General features: G+C 52.9%; 2 protein-coding genes across 3 annotated transcripts; both read left to right on the top strand.

The window, feature by feature from the left end:
• The first annotated feature begins 403 nt into the window (after window positions 1-403).
• Window positions 404-13,426, top strand: SEPTIN5 (septin 5). 2 transcript variants are annotated; one of them, XM_009488253.2, is made up of 11 exons: window positions 404-493; window positions 5,391-5,487; window positions 6,020-6,106; window positions 6,675-6,798; window positions 6,971-7,105; window positions 7,783-7,900; window positions 8,212-8,313; window positions 9,236-9,332; window positions 10,685-10,820; window positions 12,733-12,835; window positions 13,140-13,426. In XM_009488253.2, the coding sequence occupies exons 1-11, from the start codon at window positions 404-406 to the stop codon at window positions 13,194-13,196; spliced, it is 1,146 nt and encodes a 381-aa protein (XP_009486528.1). In that variant the 3' UTR covers window positions 13,197-13,426. The 2 variants fall into 2 exon arrangements, with proteins under 2 accessions (XP_009486528.1, XP_075575291.1); XM_075719176.1 differs by lacking the exons at window positions 404-493; window positions 12,733-12,835; window positions 13,140-13,426 and adding an exon at window positions 11,770-11,814 and having other exon boundaries at window positions 5,448-5,487; window positions 10,685-10,833.
• Window positions 13,427-18,484: 5,058 nt separating this feature from the next.
• GP1BB (glycoprotein Ib platelet subunit beta) lies at window positions 18,485-20,950 on the top strand. The gene is made up of 2 exons (XM_009488254.2): window positions 18,485-18,580; window positions 19,306-20,950. The coding sequence occupies exon 2, from the start codon at window positions 19,476-19,478 to the stop codon at window positions 20,025-20,027; it is 552 nt and encodes a 183-aa protein (XP_009486529.1). The 5' UTR covers window positions 18,485-18,580; window positions 19,306-19,475; the 3' UTR covers window positions 20,028-20,950.
• The last annotated feature ends 381 nt before the right edge of the window (window positions 20,951-21,331 follow it).

Genomic DNA, 21,331 nt, shown 5'->3' with positions numbered 1-21,331 from the left:
TCAGCTGAATAAGTCCGTCTGACCAAAGGAGTCAGACTCATAGCTGGAACAGCATCCGATACGTGCACACCCTCTCTGCGGGACACTGGCAGAGCGAGAGAGGTTGCCTCTGGCCTGCGTTGTGGTGGCTTTTGTCCTGTCCTTGCTGGCAGGCTCCTCCCGCAGCACAGGCGGAGGCAGGAAATCCCGGGCAGCTGCCGTGGGACCCGCTCGCCTCTTCTCTCCTCCTCGCCTCTCTGCCTCGCCGGGCCGCCGTGCTGAGTCAAGCCGAGCCAGCCCTGCGTGTGTGTGCATGCGTAGGCGGGGGGCTGCTGCATGGATTTAGCGAAGGCTGGGAGGGAACACATGGGTTGGGTTTTTTTTTCTTGGCCCACAGCGGCTGTCCGTCCTGCCGGCCACAGTTATGGATTCGATCATTATTCAGGAGCGGTTAGTGGAGCGGCTGCTTTCTCCTCGGACGCAGGCACAGCGAAGCCACCCAGCCAAGCTGAAGGTATGGGGGTGTATTTATAGCACCGTGCGAGCCGGGGAGCAGCAGGGACAGGAGCGGGGAGGATGGTGCCTGAGCAGACGTGTGCAGCACACGATGAGACCTCTGAGGAGCAGAGGAGCGGAAAGACCCTGGTAAGGGAGAGGTGGTAGGGACAGAAAGGAGGGGAGCAGCCCCCGCGGGAGCAGGGCCAAGGGGCGTGATGGACAGCTGGGAGACGTGCGTCATATTTTTCTGTGGTTATTTGATGCAGTGATTCCCTCTCTGAATGGCGTGTGTGTGCTTGGGGCGCTCGGGGCAGGAGTTAACGCTCCGTGTGTGCCCAAACGCCGTCTGGTTTGTGTTACCATGTTAACACTGTGCTTTGCTAGCCGTTTTTCTTTCTGCTGGCGCAAACGCTGGTGGGTGAGTGGCTTTGCTGATACTCCCATGCTCAGCCCCAGGCCTGAGGCAATAGATGTACGCAGGAGATGCCCTAGGGGCTGTTTGCTTTATGAATTTACACAGCTTTCTGGCAGTGAAAGGAAGCGGAGGGTCTGCTTCTCCTCTGGGGCTGGGCTGTGCTGGTTCATGCAGACGCGGATGTGGTGGCCGCTGTGCGTGGCCGGAGGGGAACAGCTGGAGGAAGGGCTGCCTGGGAGGGAGCTGGACAGCTTGAGCTGGAGGCTGTAACACCGAGAGGGCCCGCCCCGAAGAAGTGGAGGCAGGGGCACCAGGATCCCAGCACAAGCTCCATCATTTCTGGGGTTTGTTCCAGGCCTGGGGCAGCGGCTATCCTTCAAGTTTTCTGTGGTCCCACGCTGTTTAATTTTAGCCCTTTTGAATATTACCCAGTAAGGCTCCATTTATCTCCAGGCTGAATGGTAAAGTCAGACGAGATCTGGATTGGTTTAAACAGCGTGTCTACCACGGAGGTGAGGAGGGAATTGGGAATGGCAGGAGCGATGGAAGCCATGCTGCGTACCCTCTCTTGGAGGTACAGACAGCCCTGCAAACACCTTGGTAGCGGGGATGGCTTCTCCTCTTATGCAACAGATCCCAAATGTCTCTACCCTGACAGGAACAGGACTGGAACCCACCAGTGCTTTGTTCCTTGGCTTGAACTCCCAGGGGGAGCGCTGCCTGCTAGGGAGCCGTGGCCGCATCAGCCGGGTGGTGGGGGATGTGAAGGCGCAGCGTGTTGCTGTGATGTCCAGTGAACCAGTAAGCGTGTGCCGAGGGAGAGTACAGACATGTTTTGCTTGGCTTGGGGAGCTTTGGTTTGTAACAGGGCCCCAAAGGTCGGCTATATCTCTTGGCCTCCGCTGTGGTGCGCGGGGCACGTTCCCAGGCACGTGGGAGTGGGACGCCAGTGGGAACAAAGGCGGCATGCGGAGGAGGCGGTGGGGACAGGGACTCCTCGTGCCAGAGGCACCGCTGGCCCGGCTGGCTGGGACCCTTTCCCGACAGCTGGGGCTGGCAGGGGAAGCACGGTGCAGCGACCAGCTGTCCCAGCCCGTGTCAGCTTGATGGGAGCTGGCTCGTGAGGGTCAGGAGCATCTGGAGGGGGCTGTGATGCCTCCAGGAGCTCCCTCAGTCCAACTCTTGTCTAACTAACGGGTTTCAGCTTTTCACAACCCAGAAAGCCACCTGCCTCCTTCAGTAGCCCTCCCAGCCCTCTGCACTCTTGCACTCTCCATCCTGTGCATGGTTGCTCTGCAGGTAGTGTCCGTGTTGGGTCATAACAAGGATGGTGAGTGGTGTAGAGCTTTGCGTGAGGCAGACACCAGGCTCAGGAGGCTGCTTGGGCTCCGTAAGTGCGATGTTGATGTCGGCACACTAGCAGAGGCAGTGGCACGTGCCTGTCGTGGTGTCCTGACAGGGCTGGGGTGGGGCCAGGCATTGGTTGTCTTAAAGCTGAGATGAGGAACCATGGGTCTAGGCTGGCCATGGTGCAGGGACCATGGTGTTGTTCCTGAGAGAAGGCTGTTAGAAGAAGGGGATCCCTCTCCACAATTTCCCCTGCGTCTCCTGACTTCCCCTTTACAGACACGTTGGCTCTGGCTCCCAGCAGGCTCTGCAGTGCGTCCGTGGCTGGTCCGAGGGGGCATGACTGGGGACAGGGCTTTTCTCCTTGCAACTCTGGCTGCCTCCCACTGCGAGGGAAGCTCTTCTCTTGCCCTTGTGCTCAGCACTGACCTTCCTTAATGTGAGGGAAATGACCGCATGAGTCATGAGTAAAGGGCAGTGTCCTGCGCCAGCCGGGATTTGCTCATTTCAAGTGTCCTGATTCCACCGAGCTGTGGGGAGGTGATCAGAGGTACAGTAAATCCACACTTTGTTGGTTGGTCTGAACAGAAACGAGAGCAGGTTCAGCCAGTTACACTTGGCTGAGGTAAATGGAGTTGCACCAGAGCTCAGCTCCCCAGTGTCTCCATTGTCAGCCCTTAGTCATGTATGTTAAAAAACAAAGAAAATAAGAGAAGCACACCCGAAGCCTCAGCTATGGTTTTATTAGTGCGTTACTAGTGCTATTTCACATGTCAAGTCACTGGAGAGAGCAGGTGATTGCTGTCTTTCCAAAGATCTTGCCATTACCACATTTCTCACCCTGCTTTGCACGCCTCGTGTTTACCCTTTACTGAGCCTTTTGGGGGCAGTTTGCAGTGTCCTCCCGGCAGGCGTTGCTGTGCCGTGTACAGCTTGTCAGAGCTGCTGTCGCTTTTCACCCTGGGGTCTCACCGCTGCTTGCTGCACTGCTGCTTTGGGATGCCAACACCTTTTAGCTCAGCCATTGGAGCTGCCAGTGGAATGCTTCAGGCACTCTCCAATTCTTCCCACTTCTCTCTAATTTTGTTTGCTCTGTCTCTTCCTGCCTTTCTGGACTGTGGGGTGGAGGAGCAGCGTTACTTCAGCTATGTTCACAAGGGGGTGAGGTGAGGGAGACCGGAGCCTGCAGTCACTCTGTCTGTCAGGGCTGAAGTGACCAAGTCTGAGACCCAGACCAAACCTAAATTTCTAGAAGGCACTCACTGTGCTAAAGAACAGAGTCCTCGGGCCACAGTGGCCATCAGCCACGTCTGTCCTGTCTGAGCGGACAGCTCCAGAGCAGCCATAAATTGGGAGGAGGAGACTCCATGTCCTCCCTGCTGTCTGTCCCCGCCACAGCTCTGCAGCCTGCCCAGCTGAGGACGGCGGAGGATGCTCACGCGGTGACTTGCGGCTAGGGGCTGTAGAGGGCTGCTCGGGAGCTGCATTGCTCTCTTGCAGTATGGAAATAGGTGCGAGTCAGCACTGCCCTAAGCGTGACACGCCAGATTGTAATTTGTGTTTCTTTGAGTGTGTGCCCCAGGAATGTAGATAGTTAAACTTAGGAACAGAGGGCTTCCCTGCTGTGCCTGGAGAACCAGTGCCAGAGAGCTGTGTGGGTGAGGACAGCCATATTCTTGAAGGCATCCATGGCCGGGTGGGTGCTGGGGCTGGTTGTGAGGAACTCTGGCTCTGTGGATTTGCCTGTGGTGTGAATCCCAGGGGTATGTTTATTGTAAGTGATGTTGAAATGCAGAGTCTGTGATGTCTCTAGCTCAGGCATTTGTGAACGGCTCCTTCCCCTTGGGTCTAGCTTGGAAGGTATGCGAGAAGGGAGGTGTTTGCCAGGGTCCGTGCCAACTCTACCTCTGAAACAAGGCCTGGGGAGCGGAACGTGCCGCCATGGGGGTGCGGGCTGTGAAGGCCCAGGGATGCTCAGGAGGCTGGATGGATGGAGCGGCCGGGCTGTGTGGCCCACAGTTACCTGCAGCTGCCTGAGCTGCGAGCAGCAGGCTGTGTGCTGAGCCCAGCCTGGGGGCAGTAGCTGGAGCAGGTCTGTGAATCCCGTAGACGGGCCATGTTTGCCTTTCAGGATGTACCCTGCATGAGCAGGGTGTGTGACCCTGGGACGCAGCGCGGGCTCCGTGTTTGCTTCTGGCTGCGGGATGCGTGCTGTGTGCTTGTGGAACACGCCATTGGTCATGTCATTCCTTGCGTGCACTTAGTGCCCTTGTACAGAGCGTGTGCCATGCTTGTGGGGTGGCTACAGCTTTTACACGGTAAGAGAGCACTCAGTGATGGGGGTCTGCATCTGGGGGGTGGTTAGGCAATAGGTAGCCCTCCAGTAATACCATATGTAATACCCTCACCACAAGCATCTCACCTGTGTTCTCAGTGCTTTTGCATCTTCCCACTTCACGTGCTCCTTGAACTTCTGTCTCTTCAGAAATAACACTAGAGATTATTCAGGATTTCCTCTTACTCAGCCAGGAGTGGCTGTGACACAGCAAGAAATAATCCGCTCTCAGGTCAAGCAGAAGCCAAGCCATCGCAGCTTCCTCTAGACACAGCTCGGGACACCACAAACCCTGGGGTGCTCATTACGGACAGCTCTCCATCATGTCCTGCGCACGCCTCTGGAGGGAGAGATGCAGAAATGGCTCTGAAAGGCCTGGGGAGAGGTGACATTTGGTGACCGTGCTGTGCAGGGAGCCTGTGACTGTGCAGGAGAAGCAGAGTTAGGGCAGTTGTGTGTCAGCAGCAGCCCCAGATGTTCTCTCTGGTGGGAATGGCAGGATGTGCCTTTTCCCTTGCGCTCTCCATGCTGGGAGGCTGCCATGAACTGCCACGTCTGCTGGTGACAGGAGCTGAGCAGGGCTGCAGCTGAAGGGAGGTGGCCCTCTGTGCCCAGCTGCAAGGAAGGGCAGAAGTCCCTGGGCCTAGAGGAGATGTGTGCCCTGCCCTACACTGCTGCCAGGGCAGGGACCGACCTCTCCTCTACCCCTTGGCTCTGCCTCTGGGGCTTTTTGAGTCCAGCTCCCTGTTGCTGTGTGAGGCTTGAGCAGGAAGGGTGGCACACCCTGACCTGCTCCCATCCACCTCTGCCCTGCAGGACCATGAGAAGCAGTACGTGGGCTTTGCCACTCTGCCGAACCAGGTCCACCGGAAATCCGTGAAGAAGGGTTTCGACTTCACCCTGATGGTCGCAGGTGAGACTACCTATGGATGGAGGTGGCTGGGCCGGACAGTGGGTACATGGAAGGGAGCAGCTCTCCTCACTTCCCTTAGGTGCTCCCTTAGCATCTGGATCTTTCCCTCGCTCCGTTCTGGTCCTTGTCTCAGACCTTCTGCTCCCCAGCCTGTGCTGCAGTCGCGCTGTTCCCTCAGGAGGAATGGGCCCCTCCTGACCGCTCGCAGCCCGCTGGAGCAGGCGCTGGGTGTAGCCTCTCCTCCAGCAGTGGCTGGTCTGGGTGGTGAGGGCAGGGGCCGAGGGGAGGGGAGGGGAGGGGAGGGAGGATGGAGGAGGTGGGAGATCACATTTGAAAAGAGATTGAGACATCTTGCAGCTAAAGTCCTCCCACTGCTGGGGAAATGTAATGCCCATAAACAGCTTCTGACAGCTCATCTCTCTCACTTCCTCTGGCTCAGGATTCAAAGCCTTGTTCAGTGTTTCATTTGTAAGTCAATTAGTGGGTCATGTTGCTTGCTTTTCCCTCCTCCCCTTTGCACTCTGTCAATTAGGAGAGTCGGGTCTGGGCAAATCCACGCTGGTGAATAGCCTGTTCCTGACAGACCTCTACAAAGACAAAAAGCTCCTCAACGCTGAGGGTAAGCTGGGGACAAAGGGGGCAAATAGTTCTTGTGCCCACAGGACTAGACTGTCCTGAGGACCAGTACTTAGCTTCCTTGCTTCAGCAGCAGCTGCAGGCTTGGCTGGATCCCAGCCCTGTTGTCTGTTGCTCTGCTCTCCTTTGCTGACCACAGAGGCACCTGTATTTGAGCAAGAAAGGTTTGGCTGTGGGGCTCTTCTGTCCTACAAAGGGAAGACGAGGCTGCAGAGCAGCACTAGCCCTTTGGGTAGAACTGCGGAGATTTGTCTTTTGTTCTTGGGTGCTGGAGTGTGGTAGAGATTCCCCTTACACCACGTGTGGACAAAATGTTCAGAACAGCTGGGCTACAAGCACTTCAGAGGTTTGTGTATCTTCTCAGAGTCTGTCTGCCTGCTGTTGGCCTCCCACAGTACTGCTCCCTTGAGGCTCCTTAGAGGATGATCAGGGTTTTTTGAAACCCATGTTACTCCCTGTACTCAGTGATAAGGAGGGAGCCAGCTTGTCATGGGTGTGAGTGGGGATCCCCAGTTACGGCCTGGCTTTAACTCACATATTCCTGTTCAAAGAGAGAATCAACCAGACAGTGGAGATCGTCAAGCACACAGTGGACATTGAGGAGAAGGGTGTCAAGCTGAAGCTGACGATAGTGGACACACCAGGCTTTGGAGATGCTGTTAACAACACTGAGTGGTGAGCAAGCCACTGCTGCCTTCCTCCTAGTCCTTGGCCATGTCTGTTTTCTATGGCTGCTTCACAGGAAGGGAGTCTGGCAGCGGGAAGGGGATGATACTGCCTCATGGTCCCTAGGAGACAGTGTCCTGTTAAACATGTGATTTTGTTTTGATTGAATTGCCCTTTCCAGCTGGAAGCCCATCACTGACTACATCGACCAGCAGTTTGAACAGTATTTCCGTGATGAGAGCGGCCTGAACCGGAAGAACATCCAGGACAACCGAGTGCATTGCTGCCTCTACTTCATCTCACCCTTCGGGCATGGGTGAGAGCCCCCACTCTGGGGCTGGGGTATGACTCGGTCTGGAGGGAAGACCCTTGTGCCCCAAGATTGCCCTGTAGCGGCTTGCACTTTGGCAGGGCTGTTGGCACAGGAGAGGAGCTGTCTGGCTGCTCTCCCTTAGCTGAGCATCACACCACCTCCCTCCCCCTCACTGGCATGGCAGACTGCCTGTGATCAGGCAGAGTGGATCTCCCTCAGGCCTTAGCGCTTGTTTTGGAAATCAGGAGAAATAATGCCACACAGACTTGTATCTTCCTATCTAGCTAAGCCTGCCTGATGGGTAGGAAAGGGAGTTTTAAGCTGCCTTCAGTCCCTGCCCCGTGCTGGCTCGCGTGCTGGCCGAGCCTGGAGCAGCTGGAGGGGTCATGCTGCCTGCCTGCGGCACGGAGCAGCCGGAGGGAGGCCCCGGGCTGTGGCCTGGGCAGTATTTGGCTCGCAAGGGAGCGAATACCCAGCCTGTGCCTGTGTGAGACATTCAGCAGCTAAAATCTGAGACAGCTTTTCTGAAGATACAGCCCTAGCTGAGGGCTCTCAGTGCTGCCCCAGGTTCTTGTGACAATGCTGTGCTTTTCCCTTCGTGCTCAGTGGGTGGGAGAGGCTGGAGGGGGAGCTGCCCAGTGTGTCCTTGCTAACCACGTCCCTCCTCATGCCTGCTGCAGGCTGAGGCCTGTGGATGTTGAGTTCATGAAGGCTCTGCATGAGAAGGTCAACATTGTGCCCCTGATTGCCAAAGCTGACTGCCTGATCCCCTCCGAGATCCGGAAGCTAAAAGAGAGGGTGAGATGCTCTTTCTCTACAGGGGGGTATACCTGATGTGGTGGCAGGGATGGGCTGAGGAGGGGGGCAGGGAGAGAGAGATGTATGTATATATATATAGCATGTGTGTGTGCATATATACACACACAGTACCTGCAAATCTAATTGCAGCAGTGCTCTGCTGTGAGAAGGGAAGTGGTGTGTGAAAGAAACATCAAATCCTTTCACCATTTGTAGGCTATAGCAAACCCATGGTAGCACAAACAGGGAATAAACCCAGCATTTCTATATTCAGTGTTGCGTCCTTTTGTTTTTGTCTTGCACGGACACAGATCCGGGAAGAGATTGACAAGTTTAGCATTAAAGTGTACCAGTTCCCTGAGTGTGACTCTGATGAAGACGAGGAGTTCAAGCAGCAAGACAGAGAGCTGAAGGTAAGGAACCTGCTCAGCAGGGGACTGGGAAGTCAGGCTCATGGGTATGTCATTTGCTCCAGAAGAAGCCAGAGCTGCCCTCTGTGTGCCAAAGGCCTGTGCTGCTGATACCCAGTGGACAGCCTACATTGGCTCACATGGTAGATGGCCTGGAGAAGGTTCTGATGTCCTTGCTGCTGCCATGAAGTCAAGTGTGGCATGAAGACATGGCACTTCTGCTCTCCCACCAGGCAATGTCAGTCTTTCCTTGGTCTGCCCCAGTTTGTATGTTTAAGGTGAAGGCCAGGTTGTACAACAGCCTTCATCCTATTTCTGAGTGATGCCATCAGCAAGGAGGAGCGATTTGTGAGTGGTGAGGCAGCACTGTGATGCATTATTTGCATGGGGGGAGACAAAATGCTCATACGGGCCTGTCTGGAGGCCCCAGCAGCCCAGGTCTGACCCTCTCCCAGGCTGAGCCAGCCCCGTGTGTGCATGCAGTATGGCCTTGCTTCTCCTGTCAGAGAGGTGCAATGGGCTTTGACTCCCTTTTGAGCAGAGAGGAGCCCAGCCTGTACATCCCTGCCTGGACAAGCTCTTGGCCTACACTGTTCCACTTGCTTGGTGTCCCAGCCTCTCTGCTCTGGCTTCCTTGTAGAGTTTCCCCTCAAAGAAGGGATGCAGGTACCTGCAGAGACACATTTTCCCTCAGGACAGCTGAGAAGGTCAGGCTGGGAATCAGATGCCTGCAGACCACAGTGCCTTAGGCTTCTCTCTGCAGCTGGGTTGTGGTGTCCTGTGCTGTGGCACGTGTGGATGTCCCTGTGCCTTTCCTAGCAGCACCTTCCTCCTCCTGTTCTGCTTCGCCTGAGCTTGGCCCTTGGAGGAGGGATCTGTGGGCAGCCCTGGGCTGAGCTGGGCTTAGCGATGCCTTTCATTCCAGGAGAGCGCTCCCTTTGCTGTCATCGGCAGTAACACTGTGGTGGAGGCAAAAGGCCAGCGCGTCCGTGGACGGCTCTACCCCTGGGGCATTGTGGAAGGTAAGTGTGGTGCCTGGGAGCCGGCACTGTGAGCAAGAGGCAGGCAGGGACGGGGGAAGAACAGGCAGGCACTTGCAACAGGGACGGCAGGGAGAGCTCACCTCCGCATAGCCATGACTGACTGTGCCAGCTTTGGCACATGGCAGGAGACAAGGTAGGGTAGAGACAGAGGCACTGGGACCGGCTCAGGAGGTCTGTTACTGGGGCTGTAGCAATCACCCTGCCTCTGAAGCCATGACAGACTGAAGAAGAGAAGCTCCACTGTGAATGGAAGAATGCCTGGGCTTTAATGCACTAGGATATAGCTTCTTATTAAGGGTGAAGGCTGGGCATTGCCAGTTTAGTTTCTGGGGAGAAGCCATTGCCCTCAGCCAAACTGAATCATAAACCCTCCTGCACCCCTCCTCTGCTGCCGCTCCTGTATGTGCTGGAGTTGCTGGGCTGGAGGCTGTGCTGATGCACAATGTGTTTGTCTCTAACTTCCTTTCTTTCTAAAGGGAGAAATTTCATAAAGCCCGTAGGCACAATAACCCTGGAATGGCTTTTGCTGCTGTTGCTGACTTCCCCGTGCTGGTGCATTGCTTTAAGGTCTTGCAGCTTTAGATCCCAAAAGCTTGTGTGTGCACTCGTGGGCTGGTGCCAGCTGCTTGGGCTGCCCAGCTGCTGGCTCTGCTTTCTTGCTGGCTCCGGAGGGGACTGTGCCTATCGGAGTGCTGGCATTTGGCAGTGGGATCAACTTTGTGAAACCCTGGGCCTGACCCAGCCAGCTTTCCCCAGCCCTGCTGGGGAGGTAAATGGAGATGACCACGGCAGGCACACAGCTACTGAGCACAATGCTTCCTTACAGAGCCCTGCAGCACTACCTGGAGCCTGGCTCCCCATGGTAACAGCTCTTTCAGCTCTCCAGCCCATTGTCTGCTCATGGCTTTGCCCCTTGGGGGCTGATTTTGCGTACAGGGGCCTTTTGATCAGTCCTAAATTCTGAGGAGACGAGCATTTTGCCTCCAGCACCGGCTGCACTCACTGTGGTTATAACAGTGACATCCCGTGTACCTGGGAGCAGCATCCTCTTTCAGGGCTCTGCTGTACACGCTTAATTAATCCTCTTACCTGGGAACGCAGTGACCTCGGCAGCCTGGCCTCGGCGTCAAGAGGCACAGAGCATCATCGAGGCCTGTGCCGGGGCCAGGGGGAGGGCCCCAGGCAGTGGCGGGGGAGAGTGGGGGGAGGTTGAGAAAGGGGCCCTGGGGGCAGTTTTAGTCCAGCCTGGGCAGCGGGAGGTGAGAAGGGGCTCCCTGGAGAGGGCTGGTGAGGTGTGACATCCAAGCACTCTCCTGTTGTTGCTTCTGCAGTGGAAAACCAGGCACACTGTGACTTCGTGAAGCTGCGGAACATGCTGATCCGGACACACATGCATGACCTGAAGGACGTCACTTGCGATGTCCACTATGAGAACTACCGAGCTCAGTGCATCCAGCAAATGACCAGGTGGGTCCCCACCGCTTCAGCCGGAGGTGGCAGGGGTGTGTCACTCTGCGGAGCTGGGGTTGCTCTCAGTATGGCTCGCCCGTCAGGAGGCTGTGCGTCTGCTGCAGACGTGCTGGGCTGCAGCCTGGGGAATGGCACTGGCAAGTAAAAGAGCAAATCTAAGCATGTCTCCCACAGCCTGAATCCATGGTGGGGATTCTTCTGAGAATCCATGTTCCTGTCTTGAGGATTCCCCATGCAGATCTTGGGAAACAGGCCTGGAGATTCTTTTGAAGAGCTATTCCTAGCGCTGGGTGAAATACATCCAGCCTAACGAAACAAGCGATAAACCATCTCTCTGGTGGGTGGTAGCTGTGTGCATTGCCAAAGAGGAAGGCATTCTGCAGTTTGCAGTTCTGTCCAAATGACGGCATGACCCTTGGGATGCTGCTGTTTCTCAGACAACAGAGCCCAGGCAATTAGCAAGACTCTTAACACATTTCCAAAGATTTCTCTGCATTGTCTTCCCATTGGATTTGATTCTCTGTGGTTTTAGTCACAGTGATCAGAAAATAGAAGAGAGAACACTCACAAGCTTCTCATTTGAAACCTCTTTTTTATCTTCTCCCTTCCATGCCTGAAATACAAATTTTAAGTTTAAGTAGGTCTTGGCTCATCTGTTGTAAATCATCCCCTTCACTTCCTGCCTGAACTGGCCGGGTAGCTCTGTGCTGCCACGTTGCAGAGCAGAAAAGGCTGTGTTTCACCAAGGAACAGTCCTGCATGTGTGCAGATGTAGAGGTTGGCACATTCTGCTCACACACAGCATACCTCAGTACTTTTGCATAGCAGACAAGTCTGTCTTTTTCAACAGTGAGGATATGGAGTCCCAAAATAACTATGTTAAATGCTAGAGATCTGTGAGAATTGTCACAGCTGCTATTTAGGTAGGCTATATATCTATTAAAAGAAGAGCGTGATGAAACAGCAATTGCTCAGCTTAAGAAAAGCTTAAGTTTGGTACCATTTTGCACACCGTGGCTAGTTCCAGTGAACAAGTCTCAGAAAACTGTAGCATGGCCATTTCTAGCAATGTGATAAGGGTCCTTGTCTAGAGAGACGTTCTGGGAGGAGATCCCAAGCTCCAGGGCTGGAATTGACTCAATAATGAGCCAACGGTGACTCCAAGTGGTGAACGCCTGCAAGTGGCATCTTGAATTCCTAGTTTCAGCCCAGGCGTCTTCAGCTACTGCCACCCCCTCCTCACGTACATAGAGCTCCTCTGGCTTTCGGAAGAAAGTCACCTCCTTCCTCTGCCCCCTGCCTGCACTCGTGTGCAGTCCCAGCTCTCATCGCAGTGCTGTTGTGCTGTGCCTGTTGTGTCTCATATCTCCCACCTCCTGAATATGAGGGCAGGCTTTGTTATCAGACTTGAGGTGATTAAACTGCTCCCCTGGTTTTATCTTCCTGGAAAAAAAAGGACCATGGTGAGCACGTGGTGCCTTAGGGATGCTGATAGTTTGTGTTCATGCTGTGTATATGTGTAGGCACACGCACAGATGAGCCAAAGGAGACCAGATAAATTGACTGTAAATGTCTCTGCTAAGCTTGCTGGTGCGGTTACAAAAGGTGGTCAGAAACATCAGCCTTTTCTGTGTTTGCTCTCAGTGTAAGCCTGGTTTGGGTTTTCTCTGTTAGCTACCCACAAGCTTCTATTTTGAAAACTTTTACTGACTTTGGTCTCATTCTGCATCCGAGTGCATGCCACACCTCTGGACTAGATTTCCCCATAGCCCCCCCACCTGGGTGGGTGCATGCTGCCACATTGCTGGCACTTCTGCCATCACAAGTGACAGCCATTGTGTCGTGACACTAAAGCCAGCCAACCTGAGCCATGACTGACTGCGTTTCTTCCCTCTCTCCGTCTCTCTAGCAAGCTGACTCAGGACAACAGGATAGAAAGCCCGATTCCTATCCTGCCCCTCCCAACACCGGACACTGAGACAGAGAAGCTGATCAAAATGAAGGATGAGGAGGTGAGACCCTTTTCTGCCTGGGCTTCCTTGGTGTTGGAGCTGGAATCTGAGGAGTTTCTCCAGGATTGCCCCATAGGGGCTGTCCTGGGGCTTCGCACTCCTGCCTCCCACCATCATGTAAAAAGCTGTGGCTGCCTCTGTCAAGGCTTCATTCCACTGCAGGCACAGATGCCTCTGTGCTCAGGCAAGAGTTAATACTCTGAGGGATCCCTTTGTCCGCCCCAAGGGACTGCCCCCAGTGCAGATCACCAGCTCCCAGCCACAACAGGTCCCTTTTTGACTATCTCTTCTCTGTCTCATGCAGTTACGGCGGATGCAGGAGATGCTGCAGAAGATGCAGCAGCAGATGCAGGATCAGTGAGAGGCAGGTACTCGGAGGGCAGAGGGAATCCCCCAGTGACCATCTGAGGCCTGGCAAGAGCTGTGGACGCTTAGAAAAGGTTTCCCGTTGTATAGAGACTTGTGGGCAAGAGCTGCACCCACACCCTCTAATTTATTAGCAGCAATGCTGGCTTTGCAGTCAGCTGGATTGTGGAGGAGGCTGTTCACTTAACGGTTTACTGATGTGTATTTCTTTTTTAATAATTATTCTTTCTTTTCTTTTTTCTTTTTTTTTTTAAAAAAAAAAAAAGAAAATAGCCGGGGAAGTCTCTCAGGCATCCTAAAAAAGAAAAAAAGAAAAGAAAAAGATCTCCCTTTCCCATGTACTAATCTCTTGTTTGGGAATGCTCTGGTATTTAAAGTCCTGGTTTCTCTGGTGTACGAACTTGAAGACTATCTGTGTCAATGCACGTAAATGTTTACTCCCAATTGAGGTGCTGTGCCCCGCTCCCCGTTGCCTCTGTCTGGGGCCAGCACAAGCATTGTAAAGGCAGCCGTACCCTCCTGTGAGTTTGAACTGTGCCACTCGGGCTCCTCAGCCTGGGGCCAGCTATGGCCCAGAGAGCTGGCGCTGGGGGTTTCTCTGTGCACTGACCTCCTCAGGGGTCCTGATGCTTGCCTGGTTTCCTGCCTGGGTTTTTCTGGGTTTTTTTGTTTAGTTGGTTGGTTTTGTTTTTCCTGTCAAGAAACTCCGGCATCTTTGCACTGAGAGCAAGGGACTGAGTCTCTCGAGGTCAGTTTGAAGAAAATGGCTTCTACTGCTCTCAGTTATGTCTTTCTGGCAGAGAGGATGAGTTGCTGACTGTTGCCTGTAAGGAGATGATGGGAGTGAGCACCTTCCCAGCCATGGTTTCCTCCCACAGGAGGCCGGAGGTGTTGGTAGAGGAATCCCAGGCCCTGCAGTAGCTGGGTGAGGGTATCTCATGGTTTAGCTCTGGTCATCCAGCTGCAGTGTGTCTCCAGCATCTGCTCTGAAAAGCACCGTGGCAGCCAGAGTGCTTGGCCAGGACTGCTTTGGAGGGGGCGGAAACCCTAGGGCTGAAATCCAACCCCAAATGCAGAGCTGTGCCCTTCCCCTGGGCTTTGCAGTTCCACAAGCGCATTGCTGGCTCTGAGCTTCTCCTGGGGAAAGGGGCAGTTTTTGTAGGCTTGTACCAGAGATCTGCAAGCCGCCTGTCCAGGCAGGTGTTGGGTCACCGTGGCAGGTGCAGGAGTGTCACTGCATGGGGCTGAGCACAGCCCGGCGGACTTGGCACTTGCTCCCCTGCCCTTCCCCTGGGATGCAGCCCTTCTCCCCCTCCCCGGTCCGAGGCTCTTCCTGTCCCAGTGCTGGGAAGCCTGATGGATCTGCTGGGCAGAGATAAGAGCACTCTTTGGGCAGCAGCTTCTGTCCTGTTCTTGCTTCCTGCAGTATTTTTAACTTTAGTCCAGCCTGAGTAGAGCCCCGGGGTGTGATGTGCCTGACAGGGCAGGCCTCACCAGCAACACTGCCGCGCTCACGGGGAATCCGGGCTCTTGGAGGGAGACACTTGGCTCTTCCCTCTGACTCCAGGGAGTGCTGCCATGGGCTGGGCCCTTCTGCTCCTCTGGCTCCCGACCGGATTCCTCTGTCCCCTTTCCCCCTTTGTATCTGCTCCTCCATCTCTGTCTCCCCCCAGTAGATCTCCCTGGGTAGGAAGCACGGTGTTGGCCAGGAATAGCCAGGCCCTAAATTCTGTTACTAGGCGCTGCGTTTCTCTGATTCCCCCCATGGAGCTCTGGAGTCCTGATCAGGGCTTGCCCAGGTGGTGATCAGATTGGCTTGTCCCAGTTACTCACTGTACAGAGCCTCAGCTTAGCCGGAGCATGGGCTGCAGGGGCAGGGGAGAGACCCTGGCACAGCGTGGAAGGACAAAGCGAGGGTGGCAGCCCCTTGGCAGAAATGCGCAAGCTGGGCAAGAGCAGCATCCAACAGTGGTTTTTGGTTTGGGGTTTTTTTTTTTCCTTTCATTCTCCCCTGTATTGGGCTCATAAGTGACAGTGCCAGCGCCAGCCTAGAAGAGGGGAAGGGTTCAGCTTGTCTTCAATAACACGCAGGACCAAGGTGCTTAAGGAGGAAATACAACCTTTCTTTGTGCAATGTGCTTAATTGAGCAGTGGAGTAGCCTGAAACAGGAGCTTCCTCCAGGTTTTCTGGAGCTGGTTTGCTGCTGTCTGAAGCAGGACGACTGCTGAATTCTCAGCTTTATCCATGCTAGCATAATGGGAAACACCTTGCAGTACCTGTCCCCTATTTTCTTACAGTCGTCTTGTCTGTGAAGAGGATGTTCTGTTGGAAATGAGCCCTGTCCAGCTAGAGATGTTCCTCTTTCAAAAACATTCATTCCTAGAAGGTAAAGGAGACCTTTACCCTTTAGCATGGGCGTAGAGGAGCTGCCAGCTTTTATCCTGGGCTGTGTGTGAAAGTGCTGTGTGAGAGCACAGGGTGCTCTGGTCACAGACGGGCAGGATTGCTGAGGGTGAACCTGCCCGCCCCTCTGGGTGAGGAAGTCTTCATCAGCTCAGTGCATATGGCTCCTACATCAAGTCGATAGTCACAAGTCTGTCCTCTACAGAGAGCTGAAGCCTTTGGCTACTAGCTGGCAAAGATGGTTCAAGTTGCGCTTAGGAAAAAACGCACAGGAGTGAGGCACCAGAGATGGCTTCTGCACAGGGGCGGTGGTACGGCTGAAATCGCGTCTCTGTGTCAGAGGTTCCCTGCCCAGAGCACCAGAGTTTGGGGGCTGCCTGGAAAGGGTTTAGAGATTGACTTCGCGGGGCACCACCAGGAATTCAGATTCTGTCCTGGAATGTAGCATCTGTTTATTAAAAGGAGGAATGTTTTGTACTGCTGCATTGAGCTGCACAGTAAGCAGAGCAGAGACTCCTGAACAAATGTAGCTTGGCCATTTGGCTCTGGCAGTGAGAAGTGTGGATGGGAAAGTAATTTAACACCTCCCCTCATGCAACCCTCCACAGCCTCGTATGCGACCCCTGCACCCCCAGGCACATTCCCACGCCTCTGCCAAGCTTTGCCCTGCTGAGTGAGTCCCTGCAAGGGTGGTGGCCCACCCTGCAGAGCTGTCCCAGGCCGCAGCTGGGGCTGTCAGTACAATGCCTCGGACCCTGTGCCTGGCTGGGGAGGGGGCCGTGGCACGAACTCCTTATGTGCCACTGCTGTGCTGGTCCTGCCTGTGCCGTCCTTGCTGCCTCCCCGCATGCCTGCCCCCAGAGAAGGAGGGGGTCCCGCTCTTTGTGCTCTGCAATGGCGTTCCTTGCTCCTCCTCGCAAACCCTGATGTGCTTTAACGCTGGCTTGCTCCTGCCGTGCAGCTTCCTCACCCCCTGCTCCATTCCTAGGCTCTTTGTTTCCTGTCCATCTCTTGGGTTATTATAATATATATTTTTTTTTGTAAATTTCAGTTTGAACATTTTGTCATTGTGAACAAAGAAAAATGAAACCTTTTAAAACATATCCATTTTATTAAATGATTATTGTTATTATTATTATTAATAATAATGTTTACTACCTGAATTGATCAGTGAAATAAATACATTAAAAAACCCAACCTCTTTCTGTTTAATTTTCAGTCCTGTTGAGCAGCATTGGTGATACGTTGTGGGCAGGAGAGAGCAAAACTGACGCCATTTCTCCTTTTATCCAATTCTGTCAGAGCAGCCTCCAGGCAGGCCTTCCTGCGTGGGATTTCTGGCCTGTGTTTATGTCAGAAGCTAGACAAGATAATCCTGAAGTTCTTCTATCTTTAAGCGTCTCCTAGGAGTGGTGTCTAAATTAGCCATGGGCAGCTGGGCAGGATCCAGTCGCAGGAAATCCATTTTTTAAGTAGCCAAAGGAGCATTGCTGAGTCTGTGCTGCATGCAGAGCCAGGATGGGTCTGGCTCTAGATCAGCTCCATGCCACACCTGGCCTGAACACCTGCCTGTGGATAAACTTAGCACCAAATGCATGAGAGGAGGCTGTTGCTGAGCAAACTTAACCCTGTGGTAGTCAAGCTGCTCCCAAGTGGAAAGCAGGCCCTGCAGGAAAAACTTGGTTCATTTGTTAGCCTAAGATCTCTTTCCTACTCTGCCTGCCTGCCACAGTGAAACAACTGGAATGATCTGCTCCAACTTACTAGACATTTAAAGCTTAATTGTTTTGTTTAGAGCATCAGAGGTTTTCCCTTAGCTAGGGCCAAATTCTGCTGTTGTTTACACCCTAAATTCTCTTTAGCATCAGCACATTCAGGGCGTTCCTCATTTCTGCTCGGTACAATGTGCACAGTACAAGGTAATGGAGAGTTGGGCCCAACGGGGCAACAGTTTTGCAATGTGATTCTGGTGGCCTCATCCTGAGGAGCATAGCCAATGCCTAAAGTCAGGCTGATGGCAGAAAAATGTTTGTGAAGGTGTGATGGCCTTGAGGAGACAAGATTCTACCTAAATGTGGTTTTGACCCTTGGACTTACCTATTCGAGTATTTGCGTAATGCAACTTCTGAATAAAGGACATGGTCAGCCTGTCTTGGTAACTGCAAGCTGCACTTGTCAAGAGCTGCTGACTCGGCTATCAAACGAGCAGTTCCACAGAGGACTATCTTTGCCAGTCTGTCGTCCTTCCTGTGAATCTAACTAGCTTATTTTGATGTAGGCAGTGAAACGCCAAGTTATATTTTATCCCTGTAACAATCATGAGAGAATGCAAGTGCCTGGAGGATCTTCCTCCTTGGCTCAACTATTGACACCAGTGTGGTCGCTGCAAGTCCATTTCTTTCAGCAGATCTTCCACTGCTAATTAGGAGTAGGTTCGTGTCACTGCTTCAAGGGAAACCTCAGGGTCAGCACACTGCAAAGTGCTAGGTCTCACCACTCTGCCAAATGCAGTCTTCCTGAGGAGATGGGAAACCAAAGGCCACAGTGCTCAGGAAGTGTGGTACAAACCAGTAACATCACCTTTCATGTTGAAATGCATTTTGAGCTACTGCTTTGCAATTGAGACTTTGCAATGTTTCTGTTGGGCTGAGCATGTGGGCCCAGAATCACAGTTACCAGTACTGTCAGCATCTCTCCCAGCAAACATGCTCCTGTGAGCAGTGTCAGCTACCATTTCTTGGAAGACTTGTTCCATGAAGCCTCAGCTTCCGGTTATGTGCAGCAAACTTGCAGGAAGACCTCATGTGGGAGGTGTCCCTGGGATGAGCCTGACCCTTATCTTGCCAGCCAGCTGCAAGGGGACTATCCGGGAGCTCAGCTATGCAGCTGCAAACACTCTTGCACTGGCTGGACTGCCTTAAGACCTTCCTCCTGTGTTGTAAAGCCAGCGAGAAAGCAAGGATTGAACTACTCTGGTAAGTCAACAAAGCTACCTTGTGTTCTTTTTTTTTTTTTTTCTTTTTTCTCCTTCTCCTTTTTATTTGGTTGACAGATTGCACAGAAAGGCACTGCCTTGTTGCAGGTATGTGTAGTTGTTCTCCTAAAGGGGTTATAGGAGCTCATGTGTTCAGCAGTGGCATGAGACTGCAATACAAAGGCAGCTCATTGACCCATGTCTCCCAGCACGGTCACAGCTCCAGAAGGAGATTATTCACCTGCTGGAGCAATGTCTAGCATGGAAAACTCCACTGACCTCCACCCTCAGTGGTCAGCACCCTCTCTGCTGGCCAAGGACTGTTCATCGCTTCTTTTGAAAACTGGAAAGTGTATTTTTTACTTGTGGTAATAGTAAATTTATTTCTGCATTTTCTCTTTCAGTTTGCATGAACAATGCTTTGCTTACAGATGTAATTCAGAGCTATGATAAGGCATGAGCAGTTTCATATTCTAATTTTTGATTCTTTGACATAAATTTTCTTGGCTACCCTAGTAATGTGCCTCTAGTAATGCTGAAAATACAAGCAGCTCTTACACACTTTTGAGGACCAGTGAAAATGAATTTGGTGGCTGTAGCTAAGCCTCCCAGTAGTCATCTGTTCATATCCTTCCTCAAATCCAGGGTTGGAAGACCAGGAACATTCCCTCTTCTGTAATGAGACACCAGGAATTTACACGCCTCTGTTAACTCTGTTCTTTTCAGAGCTCTCACATCTCCTGTGAAGGACACCAAATTCATCCAACTTTAGAAACTCTTCCTCAGAACAAACAAACAAAAGACCGGGGCTGTGGTATCAGTCCGAGAGTGCGTGGTGTCTGCTTGCCTGGTCTCCACCTCATCCAGTCTCACCAGGGGAGTGTTTGCAGGTGAAGATGAACAGTGGAATTCTCTTCTTGTCTGTCCTTAGCTTCCTCCCACTCGTGATACCCATATGTCCTGTGCCTTGCAAGTGTGCCACCAACATTATTGACTGCACGTCAAAAGGCCTAACTGTAGCAGAACTACCAGTTGCTTTCCGCCCTTCGGCTGAAATTATCCACCTTAGTTACAACAGGCTCACCTCTGTTCCCAATGGGCTCTTTGACAACCTAAAGAGCCTCCAGGTAGTCTACCTGCAGGGCAACCCTTGGGAATGCAACTGTGACATCCTCTACTTGCGCTCCTGGCTCCAGTGGCAGCAGAACCGGACCTTATACAGGGATGTGAGATGCACCTCCCCAGCTCACCTGCAGGACCGGATCATTGCCTATCTGACAGAAGATGAGATCATCTCCACATGCCAGTACTGGTACTGCAGCCTGGCTCTCTTCTCTCAGCTCTGTCTCTTCATCCTCCTCTTCCTCCAGGGTATCTTGGTTATCTTCATCATTGTCTACCTGCAGAAGTTTCGGAGAATGACCACTGAAGCCCGGAGCACCACCTGAGATCTACACTGGCATGCAGACACCTAGGTATCTCCTTCAAGAAGCCCCTACAACAGTGATTAACATCACAAGACTGATGACCCTCCTCCCCTCCTTGGGTGGTGCTGTGCCAATGTTGTATGGTTTGTGATATCCAGAGGGGACAATTCGATGCAGCATCCGATCCTGACTGCAGTCCAAAACAGGACTTGAACTGATCAGACACTTCCTGTATTTCCAAAAACCTGATACTGTGTTTTTTAATGCTTTAAACTCTTTAGCATTGTCTTGATTGCTTTGCTATAAGCTGGGAGTGGTTCTGGTTTGGTAGACTAAGGAAGTGATAAACTACAGCAACCAGAACTGACTCAGACTGCTCGTGAGCTCCTAGGGGCTACGGTGCTCGATCCCTCCCATGCTAGAGTATCTCAGCCATACTTTCCACAATGCTTGTGGTTGCATTGGGTCAGGTGAGGACAGAGGTGGACAGTCAACAGTTAAGGTACTGGACTAGGACAACAGAGAAAGAGTTTCCTTGGTGCTGCCACAGATCGTCTTAGTCTTCTCCTGCCTCAGTTTCCCATCAGTAAAAGGGAAAGGATGTTTCTTAGTGCTTGATGTATCTTTTCCAATGTTCTTCTGGGGGAGGGAATGTTTAGAAGCCTACCCCTTTACCCTATCTTCATTCCTTTTAATCTACTTATAGTTCTAATACTGACTTCAACATGTACTGAGTCAGACTGGGGCCCTGAATGCTTATGAGAAATTCACCCTCAAGCCATGAGTTGTCGAGATCAGAGGCTCTTTCCGACTGTGCTTCTACAGCACCTGGCACAAGAGATCCGGTCGTCTTAGAGGCTCAAACTGCAAAGCCCACTGATGTGCACCTACTGCTGGTTATGATGTCCCTTAATTATTTTTGGAATGATGCAAAACTGAAATAAAATAATGATGCATGATGATGTAAATGGCTTATTTTTCCATTCCACGCTAGGTATCTTGCACTCTGTCGTGCTGCCCGGCAGCTTCTCACGCTCCCTTACGCTCAAACTTTGTGCCAAGCAGAACGAATACCAACGGCAGGTGAAGATGTTACCAGAAGCGCACCATAGGGTTAAACTTTGGCAGCTGCTGGCTTCCACAATGGGCCAGTCCAAATGTGGAGTGCCACCTGGTTCCCCTGAGCTGCCGCTTATTTTTATCAGGTGCGGGCTGGGAAGAGAAGGGTGTGTCTCGGTGTGGGGCGATGGCCCTGCGGCCGTGGGGGAGCGGCGCCTGTGCCCGCAGTCCCCGGCCCCAGGCAGGGGGGATCCCCTTCTCCTCCG

Source organism: Pelecanus crispus, chromosome 11 (assembly GCF_030463565.1).
Source record: "Pelecanus crispus isolate bPelCri1 chromosome 11, bPelCri1.pri, whole genome shotgun sequence".
Taxonomy (NCBI): Eukaryota; Metazoa; Chordata; class Aves; order Pelecaniformes; family Pelecanidae; genus Pelecanus; species Pelecanus crispus.
This window is presented reverse-complemented; position numbering and strand designations above follow the sequence as displayed.